Genomic DNA, 19,834 nt, shown 5'->3' with positions numbered 1-19,834 from the left:
TGTTTGACGCGTGCACTTACGGCATCTACTCCCTACACGAAGCACTATAGCGCACGTGGATCGGAAAGCTAGTCTATGTAATTGTAGACCCCGCCTTACTTCGGTGAAATTTTTAGTAACAAATTTTCTTTTTCTTTGTAGCTCACAGAACTAAACTTAAGTTAATTCTCACATCTTTTTATCTCATTCCAAAAGCGGTTCTGAAAAATGGTATGTAAGTTACCCCTAAAGACCCCTAAAAGGACTTTTAGAACCAGTAAAAACATATGCAGTTCTCCAGGTCTCTTTCCATGCCAAATAACTATTGCTGATTTAACATGCAGTGTTGAATCAACTAGCATTTTTTTTTAAAGTTTCAACACAGCATTTGCCGTGTTCGAAAAGGGGGTGCTAATTTGGGATTTGTAACAGTACAATTTGTGATTTTTCAGTACTTAACAATTAGGTTAAAAATCAGCGATTAATCTGTGTATAGCTTTACTTAGTTATTACAAACTTTGACATTCAGTAAAAATTGTAAGTAGGTGGAGAAATGTAGGAAAATGCTCCATACCAAGACACCTATACTTCATGAACCATTCTAGAAAAGACAGAAGATAGAAACAATAGAAAAGACAGAAGATAGAAACAACAAGCATATGTTCCCAACAAATAAAAGTCTAATGATGAGAAACGTATGTGTGTGTGTGTGTGTGTGTGTGTGTGTGTTGGGGGGGGGGGGGGGGGGGCTTTGTTATAGCTTTCATCTGGTTTCTGGCTTGTATTACATGGACAGTCCTTACAATAATGGCATAGTATCTGATAATTCAATAAACAAACAAACAAACAAACAAATAACTTTGATATACTGCATATCAATTTCCAATAGTTTACAGTGAACATGCAGTGTAAGCAACTGAAGCAATAGGAAATGATGTGTACGTCTGGCAAAAAAAATGTACATGTAGTTTTTCCTACCAGTTACCTAATACGCAGTGGTAATAATTTGTGAAATCACACATCAGGACTGTTTTAAACAAAAATATTGTTGAAAACAGATATCACCTTTCGAACTACTCTTCATAAAACTTGAATTAACAATGACATAAACACATAAAAAGATTTATGTACGCATACATTTTGAGGTAAAATATTTTAGTTAATGCATATTTCTTGGAGAAAACTGAGACAATTAAATTATTATTTCCATCTGTACAGACTACTTTCAACATACGAAACATGTTGCTGTGTGATGCTTCTGTGTGAACTGAGCATTAGCCTACTGTCTTCCACACCTACCATTGATTACCCACACCTGCACAGGGCTCATAGGGACCCTATACATACTCTCCTTTACACTTTGTGCTTTGCTGAATCTTGCCCTCCTAAAGTGGCTATCTGAGCATTCTTGTTCTGTCAGGTGTTTTATAGTGATCCAGCTAGTTTTAGGCCCTTTGCCTGTCTTTGTGTTTTTGATAATGAATGCACCTGTGTTGTGTTTGTGTTTCTGGAAACGAAAGCACCTTTGGATACCCAGTCATCTAACTTTTTTGGCCCTTCTGCCCTTCTGCTTGTTTTGATAGTGTCTCGTGCCCTTGCGAACACCCTCAGTATGTCCATGCTACAGAAAATAAGTTCTTCCAAACATGATTACTTTGAGTTAAACTACCATATGGAAAATTACATTTCCATCAGGACTGACATGATATTAAGTTAGTTAAACTAAAGCTAATCATGTTAATTTTCTCAATAACAAGTTAGTTTAACTGAATTATGTAATACATCCTGTACATTGGATCAATGTACAGTGTTTCACATATGTTGCAATCATTCTGTTCATTGAAATGGGGATAACCTGATATTTAAATATTTTTAAATATGGAAGTTGGAGATCATGTAACTGCAGGCCCTGAATCTACCTGTCAACCTGCAACTACTCAGTGAGACACTACTCTAACTGCAAGAAACTGGATTCTGCTTATCACTAGAACATGTCTTTGAATCTTGCTTGGGCAGTAATTGGGACAAAGACTAAGTTGTTTTTAAGTCTAATTTAGTAATATCAGACTGACCTCTGTATTAAAGTTCTCTGCCATATAACATTTGTTTCATTCATATTCCAATGGAACATTTGATATTATGTTAGAGTTCAAAGTTCAAAGTTTATTTGTCATGTACATAGTCATACATTTTTATAACTGGCAGTGAAATGCTTTTTGTAACTACTCTGTCTGTGGCTGAGGAGAGATGCAGGGAAATGGAATGCGGTTTAATGAACAAATAAATATGTTATGAATAAATATGTTATGATGAATGAAGTGGGAAAATGTATACTATGCATATATACACTGTACAATTCCAGTTTTTACAATTTAAAATTCCAGTTTTTTCAGTTTTTCTTATTTTTTATGTTATTGTGGACATCATACGCAGAGTAGTCCCATCAGTTCCATCAGCTGCCCTGATTCAGGGCCTGAATGGTCTGCAGGAAGAAGCTCCTCTTCGGTCTCTCTGCGTTGGCCTATCAATTCAACTAACAAAAACAAATGGTGTCTAGCCAGGGATGTTTAAAAAAAAAAAAAAAAAAAGACTCACTGGAATAACAGCACATTAATACATTAGATATAGAACCAGTTTCCCAGGTCAGCATCTTATCCAAAACTAGTGTGGACTTTGTTCCAAAGCTAGGCTTAATTCATGTGCAAATCACTGGCCCTCAGTGTGAACTTGAACTGCTTGATTTAACAATAGAAATGAACAAGGTGTCATAATTTAATCTGATGTTAGTATTTTGTGAGTTTGTCAGATTTCACTGTGTTAATGATGAAGTAATGATGAAGAAGAACTATAACATGAAGCAGAACATATTGTGCTCTTGTCAATCAGTGAGCACATGATGGTGGTGAACAGAGGACAAGATACTGATTCCTGTCAGCTAGAACTAATACCATAGAGCAAATCACTGTGGGCTTAGACTGCACTATTTCAGAATCACGCAATAAATCTTATGTTATGGTAAATCTTATGTTGGCAGCTAAAGCTGCATAGCATAGCAGCATAGTAGAATATATTATTAATATGTATATATATTATTAATATAAACAGGGGGGCCTAACAGTGTTCAAGAATGTCAGAAGAGTACAACCTAAACAAACAAACTGGTTTCATGACTTTATAGCATTTATGTGTGTGTGTGCGCGTGTGTGTGTGTGTGTGTGTGCGTGTGTGCAGCTGAAGCACTTTTCTTGCACAGCTGATGAAGGACCTCTGTCCAAAACATTCTGTTTCACAGAATATTTTGAATATCTCTCTCTTTCTGTGTGTGTATATATATATATATATATAGATAGATAGATATTAATAGCTCTCTCTATATCTATCTATCTATCTATCTATCTATCTAGAGAGAACGAGAGAGAGATATTCAAAATTGTAGCAAAGTACACAGAGTATATATATATATATATATATATATAGATAGATAGATATTAATATCTATCTATCTATCTATCTATCTATCTATCTATCTATCTATCTATCTATCTATCTATCTAGAGAGAACGAGAGAGAGATATTCAGAATTGTAGCAAAGTACACAGAGTATATATATATATATATATATATATATATATAGATAGATAGATAGATATTAATATCTATCTATCTATCTATCTATCTATCTATCTATCTAGAGAGAACGAGAGAGAGATATTCAAAATTGTAGCAAAGTACACAGAGTATATATATATATATATATATATATCTATCTATCTATCTATCTATCTATCTATCTAGAGAGAACGAGAGAGAGAGATATTCAAAATTGTAGCAAAGTACACAGAGTATATATATATATATATATATATATATATATATATATATATATATATATAGATAGATAGATATTAATATCTCTCTCTCTCTCTCTATATATATATATATATATAGATAGATAGATAGATATTAATATCTCTCTCTATATCTATCTATCTATCTATCTATCTATCTATCTATCTATCTATCTAGAGAGAACGAGAGAGAGAGATATTCAAAATTGTAGCAAAGTACACAGAGTATATATATATATATATATATATATATATATATATAGATAGATAGATATTAATATCTCTCTCTCTCTCTCTATATATATATATATATATAGATAGATAGATAGATATTAATATCTCTCTCTATATCTATCTATCTATCTATCTATCTATCTATCTATCTATCTATCTATCTAGAGAGAACGAGAGAGAGATATTCAAAATTGTAGCAAAGTACACAGAGTATATATATATATATATATATATATATATATATATATATATATATATATATATATATATATATATATATATATATATATATATATATATGCAGAACCAGCAAATGAGCAACTGAGACAATCCAGCACCTAGTAGCACGATGCAGGATGCTGGCAGGGAAAGCACACACTCAGTGACACAACAAAGTAACAGGGTGACAGTGATCATATGCAGGAATATATGCAAGGCACATCAGCTGGACACCCACCAAGTCCAGCTCGTGGCCACAACTTGCAACTCCTCCTTTGGCCAGCATATTATTCCAGCAGGATATCTGATAAATGGTAAAGCATTGGTGTTGATAGCCTGGATCTTGTTCTTCCCATGCCACTGACTTCTCAGGACTTGCCTCACTCTTTGTACATATTTGGCTGTAGCTGCTTTCCTTTTGGTCTCTTCATGATTCCCATTTTCCTGTGAGATTCCAAGGTGCTTGTAGCTGCCTTCAATATCTGTTCCTTCTGGCAGTATGAACCCCTCAGTTCTAGTTACCTTCCCTCTCCTGGTAACCAACCGACCCGAATGACATTCTAATGCCGTTGCTTTATATCCTAGTGAGATGGATTATGGAGTCAATGTCACATCCACTTCTGTCATACAGTTTGATGTCATCCATGTAGAGGAGGTGGCTGATGGATGCCTAATATATCTCACCCCTTGACAGATACCACTCAAACTAGATAATCAATATTGTTCACTTCACCTGTCAGTGGTCTTAATGTTATGACTGACCAATCAATTCCCACCTGTCAGGTTATTCCCCTCTATCACACAACAGCTACCAGCCAGGGAGGGCGAGGCTGTCACATGCTTTCCCCAAACACTGCATCTTTTTTTTTGCACTGTGGCTTATTCATCACCAGTTCTCTATCAGTTGTCCAACTCTCACAGTAATTTGCAGCCTAATAAACTGTAAGATGCTTTACAATGCATTACAAATTATTATTCCCTTTGGTTAGTCTTGGGTCCCAGTATGCTATTTAATTTTGTCTGCAACGTGTCCTTATGTAAAGTTAACATACCTTCAGAACCTAGGAACCATGTATTCAATGTCCTTGTTTCCTCAGACGTGTAGTTCGAAGTTGCTAAGATACGGTGCTCCACTCGTAGCTTCTGAGCCTCCCAATCACAGTAAAATTATTTTGTGAGTTTGATTGGTATTACGAAATACCTGTAATGATGAACGAGGGAAGTGAGTTGTCTGTCACCATCGCTCAGATTGTCCAGCGTCTGAAAGGAACTCATTTGCACTCACAGTTGGAGAAACAAGCGAAAGTGGGTAGCTAGCTAGCTAACGTTAATGTAGCCTGCATGAGGTGCACCTGCAATATGTGCATCGGATTTAACTGCACTACTCCCTTTCTCATGGCATCTTTAACTAGCGACAGTCATACAGTGCCATTATTAACTAGAAACGGATTTGTTTCTCCCTTCTTAGGAATGTTTACATAGACCGGAGATAAGACTAGAATCCATAAAAGAAGACGTTCGGAAATTCCTGAGGGCTACAGGTAGGCATGGTCCGCTGGATTGGTGATGGAAAGCTGCAGTGATTTTTCTTTGCTTAAGCGTTGCGTGAAGTAGGATAACTAGTTAGGTATAATCGGTTTTCTCTGTTTTTGCTAGGATGGGAGAGAAAGTTGCAGAACGCAGTCTACAGAGAATTGCACATGTAGGTTAAGTTGAAATCTCATCAAAGCTTTTTGTAATGCGATTATTATTATTATTTTTTAAAGGAACTGGTTATGTCATCATCGGCAGCCAGTAATGCGATATATATATATATATATATATATATATATATATATATATAAGTGATAAAATAAGCAACACTTTGAATATTCTCTTTCTGTATCGTTTTAATGACGATACTTTATATCGTCATTATATTATTTATGTTTTATATTGTCACCTGTGTTTAAGAATGGCAAGAGATGTAGCTAATGGCACATGGAACACAGATGAGTATAAACGAAATGCAAATACTGGCAACAGTATGGAAGCGGTTATACAATAATGTTTAGAGGTGCATTCAGATGTGTAGGTCTACCTGACCTAGACACTGTGACAAGAGGAACACTTTAACATTACTTTAGGTTTTCGTGATATTTCAGTGGCCTACAGGGCAGAGCATTAGGCAATATGTGTGTGTGTGCTGCTCATGCAAGTTGACCGGTATTAAAACTGTAGGTCAGCTGTCTGCAACCTAGTGAAAAAAAAAAAGATCCTGTGAGTGTGGTGCTGAAACAGTTCCTCTGTAGCAGCTGAAAGCATTTCAATGACAGAGCTTGGCTAATATTTCCTCTGTTTGGCGGTGTGTGTTCCACTGGGCATTTGTATTTGGGTTATGGGTCCCATAGAGAGGGTTCCTTTGTTCCTGTTTATCACGTGTGGAGAGTGTGAGTTAGCAGATGGACACTGAGTGACGGCAGTCTAGGAGCAAACACTTGGCATTGTTAAAGAGCACCATGTAGTCTTTCCTTAAATGTATTTTGTGCATGTCTTATGAAGCTATCTTTAAAACAAATGATCCAAGCAAGTCATCTGCATGTCGTCTTTAAGATGGCATGTTTATATTGAATTTAGTGTTTTAAGGAGGCCAGTAGATAACTGGAAGAGACCTAGAGCTGTTGTTGCTCACAGTCACTGAATTTGATGGTTGAGGGAAGGTGATGGCATGATGTTTCCTGCATATGTGAATCCAGATGGAGGTATTGAAGTCAAAGTGTCTCTGCTGAATGTTGGATTTATTCTGCTGTAGGAATTTGAATTGTGTTAACATGATGGTCTAATACTATTAAATGTGGGGATTGGCAAGAGCTTGTGTTGGGGTGCACTAAAATTCACTTATGTGAAGATACTCAACATTATGAGAATGTACTAAACCAGCTGAACCTGTTGGGATCATGCGTGTGGTTTGCAGTTTGCCTCCATCTGGGCACCCAGAAGCTCCCCTTGAGCACACTAAAGAGCCGCTGGCATACATGCGTAAGGCCCAGGTAAGACGTCCTAGTCACACCCTCCTCTGTGCATTTTCGCCCTCTGTCTGTTCACAATCCCCACCCCTCTTTCACACCTCACATCTACACACATCTTTCTTTGCAGGCAAGCTGGGAGAAGAGGATCCTGAAGAGTCTGAACAGTATGTGTACTGAGCTGGGGGTTCCACTGGCTCGGAAGGTAGAGTCCAGACAAATTGCTGCTCAGAACCCACACCAAAGCCACATGCTTGCTGGCTAGAACTCCAGCTTCCCATAAGTCTGTTCTATTTGCAGTTTTACTAAAATTTACCACATTTACCCTAGCGGCCTGTCCTAGAGCAGAAAGAGCTGACAAGCAAATGGAATGAGATGGGTGCAGATGAACCAGGTAACACATGATGTCCAGTTTTCATGCAGTTTTAATACACACATGCAACCTTCACACATAAACACATGTGACTCTCTGACAGTCTCAGGGCACCTGCCTATGCTGCGTAACTGTTTTTGGTGTTTAGTTTCACCAAACAGCAAAGGCTCCCAGACACACGACCACATGTCTGGACACCAAGTCCAGGGTCAGCTTTCAGTCTGTGTCTGGTTTTGAGCATGGACACCAGGGGACCGATGTCTATAAAAGTCAGTTAGTGCTAGTAAATGAAAATCCACCATGAAACACTGCAGAGTCTGTATAAAACTTTTGTCAAAACATTTTTTGAGATTTTCTCATGACTCGTCATGTAAACCTGTAAATGATTTTTCATGTGATTTTACATCACACAATATATAAACTATTCTGTTTAGAGGCTTTATTTTATATATATTTTTAGTTATGTTAACTTGAACAGATGTTAGAGTGAAATTTATTTGTGGAGTTTGAGGATTTACTTTTCCAGCTCAGTTGTAAATGACATTGAAAACTTCAACAGGATAGTACCTGAATAAATAAAGGACAACTAAAATGTAAAATGTCACAGCCTGTAGTCACGCTCAAATGTTGCTCTGTCTTCTTTTGCCAGTGGAAATTACACAGGGACCTCAGTATGCTTAAACTTTGTATCTTGATCTTGGATTATTTGCAATGTTTATGTAACCAAGATTGGTGTAGATCATATAAAAAGCAGACCCAGTTCTTAATTGTGGTTAATTGAATTGAACTGACAGTGGACAAAGTGGAGAGCCTCCTTTCACCAGTTTAACTGTTTTCATCTACAAGCCTGCATTGCCTTGATGTCATTTGTACACAGAATTCTGTATTAAACAGAATATAACAGCTGAGTTTCCGCTCTTGATAAATTCCAGTCAGAACACCTAAAACTTACTATGCTGCGGCATTAAAAAATGATTCAGTCTTAGATCCAACACAGCTTGGAGTGTACTACTGCAGTGGTACCTGAGACAACAGCATGCAGCTTGAAGTTCTCTCCATACCTCTCAGAGGCAGAGTGAGAGATGCTCTGTGAAAGGGCTCATAGGCCAGTTTTCACCTGCTAACATCTTGTCTGAAGCAGCATGCAGCACTAGTGTTGAGAGGGACATTCCTTTTAATTCTGAATATCTGTGTGTTGGCACTCTTGAAGCACCCCACCACCACCCCCGTGTGTATGGGTCCGTCTCCTTGAGTTTATTTTTTGAGATCTGCCTGCATGCAGTTATCCTGTGGGATGTAACAGTTCCATAACAATGCTATCTGTTTGCCATGCGTATGATAACATTTATGGATGTCTGGCCAATGGCATAAACAGCTTAGCCTATGAAACCAGAGCGTGTCCAGAACTCTGGAATGAGTGGAGATAACTGGAGCTATCCCTCCTAAGCTACTGCTTGCCTTATAGTCTGCCCCTCCCGTCTTTTTTTCTCTCTCTCTCTCTCTCTCTCTCTCTCTCTCTCTCTCTCTCTCTCTCTCTCTCTCTCTCTTTCTCTCTGACACTTCTTGTTTAAAGGGGTCTTTAAGTTAAAACACCTAATTCTTTATTGTTCACTTAACTTTCATAGTTCACCTGTCATACTAATATGTAAGATGCAAAGCAATTTGCTTCTGATGCTTATTGTTTGTCTTTGTGCAGTGATGCATCATCACTGACTAACCACTACAGTCTCCTGTTTGCAGATCTGAGCAAGTTCAGGCCTGTTTATGCACCCAAAGATTTCCTAGAGGTAAGTTTTGATTGGAAACATCTGCTACCTTCAAGTGAATGAAGGGCTTGGCTGGCCAATGGCTGATTGTATTCCAGTAGGAAATGGTCCACAAAATGACTCTGAAATGGCCCACGAAATGTTATCAGTGATTGACAGGCATAGACACAGACTCATTCTCTTTATAATTGAGGTGCACTGCACATATGCCATTCTTAATTGCCAGGCTGAAGTGTTCTGTACTTGGGAATGAAGGAACGCTCAAGTCATGCGCATGCAACCTATAAATAAACCCATAAATAGGCCATAGAAATTTTAGTTATATATTGTTTTATATCTACATTATAAGACATTCTGCATACATTTAAATTTGCAAAATGACATTATATATGTGCAGCATGTCATGTAATGAATATTAGAATAGCAGCCTGTGTTTTATTTTTTATTTTTTGGAAGGTGCTTATCAATCTGAAGAACCCCAATCACGACCACAGCGACGGGCTCACTGCCAGGAGCCACTGGGGCCTTATTCCGATCTCTCTCAGTGTCCGGGATGTCCCCCAGCTGGTAAGCCTTATCCCGCCTACTTCTCATTTTCAGAACCATGTTCCAGTCTACTCAAACAAGGGGATCAGAGGAAATCCATTCACTTTAACTGATTTCCCCCCCAGCATATCCAAAGCTCATGTTGAAATTAGAAGAGCAAATGCCAACACTGTTCCACTCATCATCTGTTCCTGTTCCGTGTCTTTTCAGAGAGAGGCTTATCCAGAACTGAGTCTGTCCTGCAGCCAGCTTGGCATCGATGATCACGCACACGTTCCCCCAGGTAGATCTCCACTCAGGCTGTGCTTCTGTAAAGCACTGGCATGTTGTGTAAGTGCTTCTGATTTGGAAAATGTGGCACCCACACCTCTGCTTAAAATACTGTAAGTCCCTAAAGCTTATGCATGGAACACAACAAAAAGCATGTTTTGCTTTGGTTTTTAAGATGCTATTAAAAGTATGATAAAACTTTTTAAAAATTAATCAAAATAAGATAAGGTTTCTGGCTATGATATAAAGCCTGAAACAGTTAATGTTAGATTTCACAATATTTGGTACAAAATATGGGTTAAAGTCATAACTGATGCCATTTAGCCATTTTTAACTTTGTCTTTAATATTGCACAGTTAATGCAGAGGCTGATCCATGCTGGGAGTGCAAGTTCTTACTGAGCAAGCACCCTGCTCTAGGAATGATGCCCATCCATTTGATTTTCATTCAGTATGTTATCCAGTTTGTGTCTTATTGTGTTCAACCCGTCTGGAGAGAAAAATGTGAAATGATCTCTCTGTCTTTCTTGTTCTCTGTATCTATTTTTACACAGATTTGTTTGAAAGTGAACACATTCGTATTGGAAAGAAAGGTAAAAAAAACAATCTTTATGTAGTCCCCCTTTCCTGGGACACTATATCTTGCTGAGAGTTTCTGTTGAATACCCATAATTCCATCTTATCTGTGCATAACATTTGGTCCTCCTTAGATGATACATAGACACATGCACTAACCTACCTATATTAACAACACAGATGGAGATAGTGGCTCGGGGTTTATGCTTTAAATGCTTTTTAACAGTTTTTTTTTCTACACCTGGAATATTTAGTCCATCAAAAATTGAAATGTGTATGGATAAGCTATGTAGGTCTGGAGCACCTCTTGAAAGTGTATACAGTGAATCGTGTGTGTGTGTACATGTGTTAGTGGTGGATGAGCAGGACAGTGCGGCTGCTCAGCAGTACAGCAGGCAAGGCAGTCCTACAGGCCTCAGAGCACAGCTATGGGCTCTAATCCTCAATATCACTAACGACCCTGAGGTAACACAAACACACACAATTACATAATGCATTTTACAAATGTCCATTATATATGCTGCATATATTAAATTACAACTTGCAAGTCTGGGGACACCTAAGCACAGGGGCTTTGATAGGCACAATATGGTAAAGTATATACACAAAAGTATCAAGTAAAATCTCTTTAATTACTTTCACACCATGTTAATTGTACCAGTGTTTGAATTTTAATGGCAATATCTACACATGCCACTTTGGCACACACCTAATGTAACCTGTCACTGGGTTTACTCTGACATGCTAAATTAACCTTCATTACTGTTGCATAAATATGAAGTTAGGTGTCACCCAATTGTGTGGCAGAAGGTTAAAACAGTCACCCCATTCGGTTGTCCACCTTGTGTACATCAGGCTGCTTAACTTTAGTCTTCTGTAAGACGTGAGCTCCTAGTTGCTATTTGCGTAGTCAAATGGGAGCGTTGAGGATAGCTGACAGCAGAGGGACAAACACGCGTTAAAAAAAATCACAATTTTTATTGACTTGAGTAAACATACTCTTCTCCTGTAAACCTCCTCCTCTGCCATGTCACTGCTTCAGACGATTACAGGACAGAAGCATATGGCATGGCAAAGTGGACAGTGAAAAATGAGAGGCAGCATTAATGTTTTAGCAGGTGGAGCAATTATGTTATCAGAGATATGAGTGCTCTCTTCAAAACAGTTCAGCAAAAAAGAGTGTAGGTAAGCAGTGTGTGTGTTAGGAAGGCAGGAGTGTGCAGGACATCTCTGCAGATTCTCAGTAGGTGACCACCAAGGAATTAGCATTGGACATTATTCAATTCTGTATTTAGGAAGGAGTAAGATCTGTTTACTCTAAAATGTTCATCAGATTGGATTTACCATAACTCTAGAAAAAGAGGATGAATATGGCAGAATCTTATGCCATGGTCTGATACATTTCCTGTTCAATTTTGAAGATTGCTGCTCATTTGACCTATTGTGGTTTAGTTCCTGTTGCTGTGATTAATGTCACAGGTGACTGTATTTGAAAAATTCTTTAGAACAGTTCAAGAGTTTCCAGTCAAGCAGTTTCTTTTAGGACTTTTAAGGTGAATTGTAATCTTTCCGTCCTGACATGATCCAGGCATTTTATTCTTTTGTAAAAAAGATCTGTAAGCGGTCTGGATGTGGATCAGTTGTCTTGATGGTTTCCACAACTTTCCTATACCCCTACCCCCATCAGGACAGGAAAGCTTTTTTGTGACTTCCTTCTCTATGCTTACCTTTTTTATTCCTTGTCCAAGGTAATATTTTATTTTCCATCGTCTGGAATATTTTTAGATTGCATATGTTATTACCTAAAAATATACGGTTTGTTTAGTACAGTATCAGCAATAGTCAAAGTTTGCCATCATATCCATGACTGATCACCAGCTATATTTAGAAGAGTTAAAGGTAGCACATGGCAGTTGTTACTAAGTGGTCTGTTTTTGCAGTATTTTTAATAAATGTGATGGTAAGAAGGGAGGCATTTCTGAGCTAAAGTGGCAGATGTTGGTGACTGACCTATAGGTAATGATTCAAATCTTTTTTGTTTTGACCTTGATGCTTTTTGAACACATATGTCCTGGCTTTTCATTTGTAGTTGTGTGGTATTAGGCCATTCAGGCTCAGTTACCATATTTTGCTTCTCTTTGCCAGGACGTTGCGCATTATGAGCAGCTCAAGGCTGCTGTTATACACCATGACCTGCTGGTGGATAACCTAATATATAAGGTAGGCATACACATAGAAGCCTGAGAATGTTTAAGAAGTACATTTTATTTAATAAAAATGGATTTTGTGGCTACTTGATTGATATCATAAGATCTTCTTAATTAGGTTTAGTGTCCCAACCAAAGCTAGAAGTCATCTTGTCCCAAAGTCTTCTTGAAATGGTACATTTAGCATATGAACACAGATTAGATCAGAACAAAAGAAATGTGATATGAAACTATAATGAAACCAGCTCACAGTTGAATGGAATCCACTATGTCATTTCCACTTTCCTATACAGGGGCCTTAGTCAGGATTTACTGTCAATTTGTATAGTTTTTTTTCCCCAGGATGTGAAACTGACTGCAAGTAATGATGACTACTATTTTGTATTTGAAGACGTTTTGTATCAGGTGAGTGTTACACACGCATGTGTACATCTTAACAGGCTGCTTTCTTCAGCCCTTTACTTCATCAAGTTTTAATTGGCCCTGTGCGTGTAATTGGCTGTGTGTCTTGCAATGTATATATACACACACACTGACATTCATGCATGTATACCTTGTAGACCTTTAATTTTCTGTGTGTATTTTTTAAAATTGCAATTCTTATGGTATCTTGGGGAGATACTATTGCAATATCTGCCTGTGGCCCACTTGGGAGAGCAGTTAGGGTACATCGCTAGCAAGGCCAAGGTCAGGGGCTCATTTCCCAAGAGAACTCAAACTGACATAGAGGTAAATACATGGAAGTCATTCTGTAGAAGAGTGTCTGCCAAATCCTGTAAACGTAAATCTATCATATAACACGTTAGGCTGGGCTGAATAATTAAAAAATATACTTATCCTAAAATGTTACTCTTTTCAGTCATTCTGGGTTTGTTTGGTTTTTTTTGGGTTGCTGTATCTCAATGAAATGTGCAAATTATGTCATCACTATGTAGTCTTATCATGGACTACAGGTGTGAAATGATTAACAGTAGAGCATAAATATTGGTTTTGTACTAGTCTCTGAGCAGATAAAGAACTGTTCTGTTTATGTGGTTTGTAGCTGGAATAATGGCTTCAGTCATGTTTTTCAGCCCAAGGATTCATTAGAAATGGAGAAGCATATATAAGTTTTTTTTTTATCATTATAAATTTTAATATATTTCCTTGGTAGAGTGGGATTTTATATTCAAATCATTTGTAAACAAAACACTAATTAAAAAGGTAATAGCTGGCAGTATGCCAAATTGGAAAGATTTCTTTTTGGCTAAGGTTCTGTGTCCTGAATTGCTTTAAATGGAATTTCTAATAAGTAATGGACTGTTGGCTGGCCAAATGTTTTTAAGTGGAGTGCTCTTCAAATGTAAATGCACCTGAGCAATTTGCCATTGACATAATAAATATGGTTCAAAAATAGAATTCTGTATTTAGGAAGGACATTGTGGTGTATTTTTGTGTGCATGCGTGTATTTGTGTGTGTGTGTGTGTGCATGCGTGTGCATGCGCACACACATGGATTGATTTTGTTGTTCAACAGGTCTTACTGTGCTTCTCTCGAGACACTGCAGTTTTAGAGCATTTCAGCTACAACAGCGCCACCCCTCCCAAATCCTACATTCAGGGTAATGCTGTTAGAAATGTCTGGATCTTTGTGTGAGAATCCATGTGTAAGTTGGCTATTGTGTATTATTTGGTCATCTAATAAAATATGTCTTTCCCTCAGGCAAGACTGGTGAAGAGGAGTTTGCTGTCGTGTATCCTCCAAATGGTAATCTCAACCCATCCAGGAGCTTCTTCCATTACGCTCTCACCAGTGCAAATAGTCTTGTAACTGCATTCCTACGTTATAAAACAGTGCCTCTGTTACCGTGTCAGATGGGTATTGTTTGTCGCTTAGGTGTGATCCCTTTCCATGGCTTCTCAATGTATGGTGAGTGTGAAGACAGCACATCTATTTTGGCTGACACAGAAATATGGGGAAAGTTTAGTTAATGGGCATTAAGAGTGTGTGTGTGTGTGTCTCCTGCAGTGGCTCCTCTGTGCTTTCTGTACAACGAGCCATGTAAGCTGTACAGTGTATTCAGGGAGATGTATGTACGTTACTTCTTCAGGCTACACTCCATCTCCTCCAGCCCCTCAGTAAGTAGATGTTACAGAATGTCTCGGTTTGTAGGCTGGAAGTGTGTGTTTTAAGGCCTGTGTGTGTGTGCTTGTGTTTGCAGGGTATAGTTTCTCTTTGTCTGCAGTTTGAGAGGTTACTTCAAATCCATCTGCCACAGCTCTTCTTTCATCTACAGGAGATCATGGCCCAGCCGTAAGTCACAATTGATTGCTGTGTTATGTTACTATGCTATCTTTCACTCAGCATGCTATCTTTCACTCAGCATGCTATCTTTCACTCAGCATAATCCCTTACTCAGCATAATTCCTTTTTATCTGTCTATCTGTCTATCTGTCTATCTGTCTATCTGTCTATCTGTCTATCTATCTATCTATCTATCTATCTATCTATCTATCTATCTATCTATCTATCTATCTATATATATATATAATCTGAGTAATAGTGCTTTTCCTTTTTCATATAACCAAGTTTATGGGACAAGAAATGTAAAGACAGATTCTCGATCAGTTTATTCTAAGTAGTAAGATGCAGTCCCAATTTAGAGGAAAGATGCCGCTCTCTTGCAAGCAGTATTCACATGGCTCCACCTAGTGTTTATGCTGTGTATTCGTGTCTCATATCCTGTTACACTGCTTTGCAAATTTTTAGTAATTTGCCCATTTTTAGTGCTTAGTTTGTCCTTAGAAAAGATCTATCTTTGAGAGAAAATGAAATCTAAATGCCCATATGTGTGTTTCTACCTTAGATTGCGTATTGCCTTTAAGTGGATGGTTCGGGCTTTCTCAGGGTACCTGTCTACTGACCAGCTGTTGTTGCTATGGGACCGTATCCTTGGCTACGACTCTTTAGAGTTAGTGGCAGGTGCGTCCCTTCCTTTCTGTTTTTCACCCAACAACTTGCAAACGTTTATAGTAAACATTTTTCACACATACAAATTCAGTTTTAATACAACTATTAGGATATATATTTTCATTATATTTTGAATTACATACTTTTCATCTAGCATACAAGTTAGTAGCTTGTAGTCATAAGTAAGTTTAAGAAGCAACCTCTGTCCCATGATCTACATGGAAGGGAACCTTCCAGTATATGACCGTAAAAGTGTATCAGCTAATCGGCTGAATATTTGATTGGCTATTTCTCCATCCTTCTTTCCGTAGTCCTGGCGGCTGCAGTCTTCGCCTTTCGAGCTGAAAACCTAATGGAGGTGACATCACTGGCCTCAGCTGAGGTGAGTGTGTGGGTAGTATGTGTGTACAGCATACAAGTGTGTGTGTGTGTGTGAGAGAGAGAGAGAGAGAGGGCGAAAGGTGACTGAAATAGCGTGTTGACTCTTAGCCAGCACCAGTAACTTAGCCTCTCTGAGGCACATGTCTCAGAATCGCTGGCCTGTCCACTTTTAAAAGCAGACCACCCCTCCCTGGGGCCCTGATGCATCCAGAACCAAATGTGACAGGACTTTTTGTGATATGTGACATTTTGTGTGATTTTCTGACAGGGTTTTTTTGCAATATGTGATTTTTTTCTGTGTCTTTTTTGCCCCTGTATGCTCCTCGGCAAGAGGTCACATATAACTGCTAACCAGTCATTTCCTTAAAATACATTTTGTCATCACATATTTATGTGGAACACACATGAAAGAGATTGCTTATTTTTGTAACTACAAAATACAACATTGACATAATATATTTTCATTTTTAACACGTGAATATATTAGTTGCAAGTATCTAATAGCATTTTAAGGGCAACATCATTTGTTGCTGCCTTAAGCGATGGTTTGACTGACACCTGTAGTAAAAGCCCATCTGAGTCTCTGTCAGCGGCGCCTGGCCGTAATCCACAGTGACGCAGAGGTCCGGGCCCCAGGGCGCAAGGGAGATGCTGCTGGGCAGGATCTGCTGGGCATGGACCATCTGGCCCTACTGGAGAACATATCATAACACTTTGTATTTTTAGCACCCAGGGCCTGAGCCTGAAACTTTAGAGGCTTGCAAACATGATAGGAGACCCTAAATGTACTCGCTACCAATCCTAAAAGGCCAGGGCTTGCGAATGCTTGAGAAAAACTAGATTCCTCCTGCCCTACCCTTGGGCATTAGAGCCAGCTACTGGGGCCACAGGGCATCTGGCTTACCTCGAACCGTCCACCAAACATTCAGCCTCTTGCTGAGGTGGAGAAATTCTCCAGTTGGATTTGCTAAATGGGAGCAGAATGGCATACTTTTGGGTTTTGTGGGGGGGGGGAAGGATTTTCTATTGCTGATGGAGAAATAATGTTCAGCAGAACAATCGTTCCTCCCATTGTCATTCATTGTGTCCTTGTCTTGTCACAGGCTGTTCTTGCTGACCTCTCAACCCTAAAGGTCATGCCTCTCCTCCAGATATTCCTCTTTGCGAATGTCATCTGAGGAGAAGTCTGCCTGCTTTGCCTATACCAGCTGAGGTCATTTGCAGTGAATGATGTCTTGAATATAACGAGATAAGTTAAAAATAGAGGCAATCTACACACCACATGCCACAAAAATACGAGACTAACTTTACATTTTTAGTCCCATTTCATGTTCAAGGACCTATATATGTATGTATATTAACACTGATTCCTATAGACTTCCACGGGACATAATTCCAAGATATAATGTTTGCCCCAGATGTAACCAAATATTTGAAGAACAAAATCCTAAAAACCTTTTAAACTACTCTGAATACTGATTAAAATGCTTTTTGAGGTTTAATGTTGAAATATTCCTTGAATAGATTCCATCCTTCAAATGTATGAATTATGTCAAATTAGACACATAGTATGTAATAATTAGTGTTACATACTAACTTCATAAACCCAAGTAAATTTATACTAGTGATGCTGCTGCTTTTGGCTATTCATTACTGAGAGATTTAACATATTAAAATCTAAAAATGTATCTTATCCATTCAGTTGGAATTTAAAAAAGGAAACGTGAACATAATATAAAGAGTACAATATGGTAAAGAAACAAAGGATGTTAAAGCATTTGTGAGTGAAATACATGTAGTTTAAAATCCCTTGTCTACAATAATCAAACATTATAGCATACTACCCCATGTCAGTGTGACATGCATCTGTTGTATTGCAGATTAAAGAAGGAAAATGGCACATAAATGTGAATTTGAAAGACAGTTACATTGTTATTATGTGAATTATAAAGCATGTGCCCGTTAAGGATGTTATTACACATCCCCATGGAAGTGTATGAAGCAGATGTTGTTTGCTATGCCAGTTTACCTAAATAGAGCTCTCTCCCCCTCACCCATAATACATCTTCCCATTAAACAACACAAAGCAGAAATGACCTTATTGTGTCACTGTAACTTTTTTAAATCATGTTTTAATGCTGTATCAATATATATATATATACATTGACATGACAATCATTTCTGAAGTTTCTTTAGCACTGCCTTGTTATAAACTTCATTTACAATATTCTGCAAACTTGAACAGGTAAATAATGTTTCTTTGACTTATAGAAAGATAGTAAGTTATAATCATGAGGGGTTATATATTTTAAAACATATAAGCTACATTAAATATGTAGTTTAAAGTACACTGTTTAGTGTTGTTTTGTGGCTACAGTTACTGCTGCCCACCCATTTATTACAGATTATTTGGATTCTGTTTCAGCCCTGATCTGTTAAAGTTTAAGGAGAAGTCTGCCTAATCATTTGAAAGGTTGTATATGGAGAAGGTGTCCAGCACTCTGCCACACAGAGCCCTTTAAATGCTAGCATCATTAACTTACAGGTACCCTGGCTCACAGCAAAACCCTGTAAACTCCTTTGACACATGCTTGGGTCGTCTATACCACTGCTAGTCAGCTGGCCACCGGCCTCTTTCAGTCCTGCCTGCTCATATCAAATTATGCCACTCGTCACTTTTCTGCCCGGCTTCTCACTGCCTCACACAGCAGTGCTGCTGGATGACTAGTCTCAGTACATCTGCCACCTGTCTACCCAGCTTCCCACGCCCTGCCCTGCTTATCTCCTAGGAGCTGATCAACCCCCTCCTTTTCAAACAAGCATACTCTGGGATTGAATTATACAACGTCAGTGTGCCCCTAGTGGTGAGAAGGTTGCACTTCAGGACTAATGAGCCACCAGCCACTTCCTTGATGAAAGATTTCGTGTAAATGGCTCTATCATGTTTTCTTGTCTTCTTTTTCCAACACTTGTATATATGCACCATTTGTGGTGTATTCCAATTATACGGTTGAGTACATAATGGCTTTATTTAAGTCGGTCATGTTTTAAGTTAAAGTTTATTATCTGTTCTTGTTAACTAACGCTGTAAATAATGTTAGTTACCATTAAGGTACAACAATAAAAAGAAAAAAAAAAACTCTTGTATTGATCCCCGACTCCCCGCCCAAGTAGCTGGGCAAGAGAGTGCAGTTGTACTTTTTTTTGATAGCTTTACTTGAAGTCAGAGTAACAGAGAACATATTTTCATTCCAGCGTCATTAGAGCTTAAGTCAGAAAAGGCTTGATCGATTTTCCATCTGAACGCGTTCACTATGCAATGACGTGGCCTGTCCGCAGAGCTGAACCTTTTACAAACACTGTGCAGCTTGTGTTACAAAATTGTGGTCTTGTTCAAAATAAATGGTGGCTTTCTATAACGTTACCTCTCTTATATTCACAGTCCTGCGTGGTTTCCTTCAGCCGCCACGCATATTCCCGC

At 38.3% G+C, this 19,834-nt stretch overlaps 1 protein-coding gene across 2 annotated transcripts; it reads left to right on the top strand.

Annotated features, from left to right (window-relative positions):
* The first annotated feature begins 5,368 nt into the window (after positions 1-5,368).
* tbc1d19 (TBC1 domain family, member 19) lies at positions 5,369-19,820 on the top strand. Of its 2 annotated transcripts, XM_027003814.3 has the most exons (21): positions 5,370-5,585; positions 5,749-5,821; positions 5,937-5,982; positions 7,234-7,309; positions 7,416-7,490; positions 7,616-7,679; positions 9,399-9,445; positions 9,881-9,991; positions 10,181-10,253; positions 10,794-10,832; positions 11,168-11,280; positions 12,961-13,035; positions 13,365-13,427; positions 14,539-14,623; positions 14,725-14,769; positions 14,899-14,931; positions 15,031-15,140; positions 15,224-15,315; positions 15,869-15,984; positions 16,284-16,354; positions 17,457-19,817. In XM_027003814.3, the coding sequence occupies exons 1-21, from the start codon at positions 5,487-5,489 to the stop codon at positions 17,529-17,531; spliced, it is 1,581 nt and encodes a 526-aa protein (XP_026859615.1). In that variant the 5' UTR covers positions 5,370-5,486; the 3' UTR covers positions 17,532-19,817. The 2 variants fall into 2 exon arrangements, with proteins under 2 accessions (XP_081550717.1, XP_026859615.1); XM_081694591.1 differs by having other exon boundaries at positions 5,369-5,585; positions 14,725-14,931; positions 17,457-19,820.
* The last annotated feature ends 14 nt before the right edge of the window (positions 19,821-19,834 follow it).

The sequence above is a fragment of the Electrophorus electricus genome, chromosome 13, assembly GCF_041902795.1.
Source record: "Electrophorus electricus isolate QZ-2024a chromosome 13, ASM4190279v1, whole genome shotgun sequence".
In the NCBI taxonomy this organism is placed as follows: domain Eukaryota; kingdom Metazoa; phylum Chordata; class Actinopteri; order Gymnotiformes; family Gymnotidae; genus Electrophorus; species Electrophorus electricus.
Note: the sequence above shows the minus strand (reverse complement) of the source record. Positions and strands in the feature narration are given on the sequence as shown.